This window comes from Neopelma chrysocephalum, unplaced genomic scaffold, assembly GCF_003984885.1.
Source record: "Neopelma chrysocephalum unplaced genomic scaffold, ASM398488v2 Primary Assembly neopelma1_215, whole genome shotgun sequence".
NCBI lineage: Eukaryota > Metazoa > Chordata > Aves > Passeriformes > Pipridae > Neopelma > Neopelma chrysocephalum.
This window is the reverse complement of record NW_020897877.1, coordinates 55,968-60,435: the sequence shown is the minus strand read 5'-3', so window position 1 is coordinate 60,435 and position 4,468 is coordinate 55,968. Positions and strand designations below refer to the sequence as shown.

General features: G+C 66.0%; 1 protein-coding gene across 1 annotated transcript in view; it reads right to left on the bottom strand.

The window, feature by feature from the left end:
* Window positions 1–6: 6 nt before the first annotated feature.
* RAB3A (RAB3A, member RAS oncogene family) overlaps window positions 7–4,468 on the bottom strand; it is a 4,684-nt gene continuing 222 nt past the window's right edge. Inside the window, exons 2-5 of the mRNA XM_027703250.1 lie at window positions 2,467–2,694; window positions 1,188–1,306; window positions 964–1,088; window positions 7–526 (exon numbers count right to left, since the gene is read on the bottom strand). Coding sequence (XP_027559051.1) covers window positions 336–526; window positions 964–1,088; window positions 1,188–1,306; window positions 2,467–2,694 — 663 coding nt within the window. The 3' untranslated portion in view covers window positions 7–335. The remainder of the gene's footprint in view (window positions 527–963; window positions 1,089–1,187; window positions 1,307–2,466; window positions 2,695–4,468) is intronic.

Genomic DNA, 4,468 nt, shown 5'->3' with positions numbered 1-4,468 from the left:
CCCCTCAGAGCAGTGGGGTCCCCCAGGGAAGGGGGTTCTCAGGGAAGGGCTGAGGCCGGGGGCGATGGTTCCTTGGACAGTGACTAAAAGCAGAATGAGGGGAGTTTTCTACCAGCCCAGGCTTCAAAATAAATTAAGGGTGGGTTGGGGGGGGGCACAGCCTAATGAATTATGGGGGGGGTGGGTGGGGAGCTCCTAAAGGGGCCGCAGCCCTTTCGGAGGCATCAGCAGCAATTCGCCCGCGGGACCCCCAAGAGGAGGGGCTGGGGGGGGGGTTGGGGGGGGGACCTGACGGGTTTTTGGGGGTGTTTGGGGGGGGGGGGGGGGGCTGGCCCCTAGCAGGCACAGTCCTGGTGAGGGGGGGCCTGCTGGTCCGTGAGCTGGGGGCCCTGCTTGGCCCCGGTGACGGCGGGGTCGGCCGTGTCCAGCGACTCCGACATCTTCTCGCAGATGATGTCCACCAGCCGCTCGAAGGTCTGCTTCACGTTGATGTTGTCCTTGGCACTGGCCTCGAAAAACTCAAATCCTGCACGGGATGGGGGGCAGAGGGACACGGGGGACACACACACACACACACACACATCAGGGTTCCAGCCCTGCCTCCAGCCCCGACAACATCGGAAACCGCCGCGGCTCCTCCTCCTCCTCCTCCTCCTCCTCCTCCTCCTCCTCCCCTCGTTAAATATTAATGAGCTGCCCAACCCGCAGTGTCCAACCTGCCCCCCACGCGGGGACACCTCGCCCAGAAACTCCCCCATTCCCCCTCCCCAGCAGCTCTCAGAGGGTTTAAGGAGCAGTAATAAAACTCCCCCACACAGCTCAAGGACTCCGCGGTTTTTTCACCCGGCGCCGAGTCACCGGCCGGTGTCGAAGCGCAGCAATTACAGGGAGGGAATTAAGCCCTTAATTAAATTATTTGTTGGATGATGGCCGTGGTGGAGCGTCCCCCTCTCCCCAGCTCACCCAGGTGCTCAGCGAGCTGGCGGCCCTTCTCCGAGGAGACCACGCGCTCGTCCTCCATGTCACACTTGTTCCCCACCAGCAGCACCTGGGCGTTGTCCCAGGAGTAGGTCTTGATCTGGGTGGACCTTTGGGGGAGAGGAGAAGAGGGATAACGGGGGGTGCCCCCAACGGGGGGCTGAGCAGGGCACTGGGGGAGTGGCTGGGAAGGGCTGGAGGGCACTCACCAGTCCTGCACGGCGTTGAAGGACTCCTCGTTGGTGATGTCGTACATGAGGATGAAGCCCATGGCCCCGCGGTAGTAGGCGGTGGTGATGGTGCGGTACCGCTCCTGCCCGGCCGTGTCCTGGGCAGGGACAGCGGGATGTCACCCCCGGGGGGGACGGTGACACCCCTCGGGGCGCTCCAGGGGCCACCGAGGTCCCTGGGGACACGTCTCTTCCCGCCACGTCACCCCCGGGGACACAGTGACACCCCTTGGGGTGCTCCAGGTGTCCCTAGGGACATGTCCCTCCCCACCATGTCACCCCCAGGGACACAGTGACACCCCTCAGGACTCACCAGGGGTCTCTGGGGACACGTTCCTTCCCACCATGTCACCCTCAGGGACACAGTGACACCCCTTGGGGCAGTCTGAGGGCCACCAAGGTCCCTGGGGACACGTCCCTTCCCACCCAGGCATCACCCCTGGGGACACAGTGACACCCCCCAGGGAGCTCTGGTGCCACCAAGGTCCCTGGGGACACGTCTTTTCCCACCATGTCACCCCCAGGGGCACAGTGACACCCCTTGGGGTGCTCCAGGTGCCACTGAGATCCCTGGGGACACGTCCCTCTCCACACTGGCATCGCCCTCAGGGCTCTCCAGAGGCCACCCAGGTTCATGGGGACACATCCCTCCCCACCATGTCACCTCTGGGGCCACAGTGACACCCCTTGGGGTGCTCCAGGGGTCCCTAGGGACATGTCCCTCCCCACCATGTCGTCCCACGGGACACAGTGACACTGCTGGGGCACTCTGGGCGTCACCAAGGTCCCTGAGGACACATCCCTTCCACCCCAGCATCACCCCTGGGGACACAGTGACACCCCTTGGGGCACTCTGGGTGTCACCAAGGTCTCCGAGGACACATCCCCTCTCACCAGGTCACCCCTGGGGACACAGTGACACCCCTTGGGGCACTCTGGGTGTCACCAAGGTCTCCGAGGACACATCCCTTCCACCCCAGCATCACCCCTGGGGACACAGTGACACCCCTCGGGGCCCTCCAAGGACCACCAAGGTCCCCGAGGACACATCCCCTCCCACCAGGTCACCCCTGGGGACACAGTGACACCCCTCGGGCCCCTCCAAGGACCACCAAGGTCCCCGAGGACACATCCCCTCCCACCCCAGCGCCGCTCCCGGTGCTTCCAGCCCTTCCAGCTCCGCAGGGCGGAGCAGCCCCAACACGACCACCCCCTCCCACCCCTCCGTGGGGGCCCAAGGGCGCCCCGGGGGTCTCACCCAGATCTGCAGCTTGATGCGCTTGTCGTTCCGGTAGATGGTCTTGACCTTGAAGTCGATGCCGACGGTGCTGACGAAGGCGGGCGTGAAGGAGTCGTCGGCGTACCGGAACAGGAAGGAGGTTTTCCCGACGCTGCTGTTCCCGATGATCAGGATCTTGAACATGTAATCGAAGTTCTGGTCCGAGGATTCCTTCTGCCCATAGCGGGAGTCGGTAGCCGACGCCATCTGCAAGGCGGGGGAGAGGCCGTGACGGGTCCAGGCCCCGGCTCGGAGCCGATTCCCGACGCCTGCGGGCATGGAGCCGGCGTGTTCCGGCTCGGGATGGGCGGTGGGGTGGCCTCGGTGGGTCACTCGCCCCACGGGGCTCGGACAGGACACCTTCTGTCACCCCCAGCGAGGCGGGCCCGTGGTACATGTGGGGCACGTGGATCCCGGCGTTTGCCGCGGATCCCAGGGTTTCCCACAGCCCTCGGAATGTGCCGTGGTCCCCGGGAGTTGCTGTGGATGCTGGGGTTTGCCGTGGATCCTGGGATTTGCCGTGGCCCCCCAGGATTTGCTGTGGATCCCAGGGTTTGCTGTGGATCCCAGGATTTGCCGTGGATCCTGGGATTTGCCGTGGTCCCCCAGGATTTGCCATGGTCTCCCAGGATTTGCTGTGGATCCCAGGGTTTGCTGTGGATCCCAGGGTTTGCTGTGGATCCTGGGGTTTGCTGTGACCCCCAGAAGGTTTGCTATGGATCCCAAGGTTTGCCACAGCCCCTGGGATTTGCTGCAGCCCCCAGGATTTGCTGTGGATTCCAGGATTTGCCGTGACCCCCCCCCAAAGGTTTGCTGTGGATCCCAGGGTTTGCTGTGGCCCCCAGGATTTGCCGTGGATCCCAGGATTTGCCACGGATCCTGGGGTTTGCTGTGGACCCCAAGGGGTTTGCCATAGCCCCTGGGATTTCCTGTGGCCCCCAGGATTTGCTGTGGATCCTGGGGTTTGCTACGGATCTGGGGGTTTGCTGTGGCCCCCAGGATTTGCCGTGGATCCCAGAATTTCTCATGGCCCCAGGGGTTTGCTGTGGCCCCCAGGATTTGCCACGGATCCCAGAATTTCTCATGGCCCCAGGGGTTTGCTGCGGCCCCCCAGGATTTGCCGTGGCCCCCGGGATTTGCCGTGGATCCCAGGATTTGCCGTGGCATCGGCAGGTGCGGCCGGGACGCCGCAGCCTCTCCTGCATCTCTCCCCCACAAAATGGCACCAGCGCGGTGACACGGCACCGCGAGGTGCCACAGGGTGCCGGGGGGGGGGGTTCCCGGGGTGCCGGGGGGGGTGCCGATGCCAGGCAGGGGGGGCACAGAGATGGGTGCCCACCCAGGGCTGGTGCGGGGGGGGATGCAGGATGGAGCACAGGGATGCTGGGAAGCGCTGCGGGGTTCAGGGTGCCGATGGAGGGGGGTGCCGGCTGCTACAGGGAGGGGGTTTAGGGTGCTGGTGGTGGGAGGGGTGCAGGGCGCTCACGGGGGGTGCACGGGGCGCTCACAGAGGGGGTGCGGGGTGCCACAAGGAGGGGGCTCGGGATGCTGATGGGTGGGGGCGCAGGGCGCTCATGGGGGGCGCACAGGGCGCTGCAGGGAGGGGATTTAGGGTGCTGGTGGGGAGGGTGCGGGGGGGGCTCGGGGCGCTCATGGGGCCGCTCCAGGCGCTGCAGGGAGGCGCCCACCCCCTGCACCCATTCGGTCCACGCCGCAACCCCCCCTCAACGGGGACCCTGCGCATTTCCCCCCCGCCCCTGCGCCGCATCCATCACCATCATCACCACCACCACCATCATCATCACCACCACCACCATCATCATCATCATCATCGTCACCATCACCCCCCCCTCCGCCCCCCGCCCGCCGCCTCCCGCCTCCCCCGCTGCAGCCGCGCCTCCCCGCCGGCTGCCGGGCGAACCCCTGGGTGCCGGGGGGTGCCGGGGGGTGCCGGGGATTTCGGGGGGGGGGGGGGGGCCCG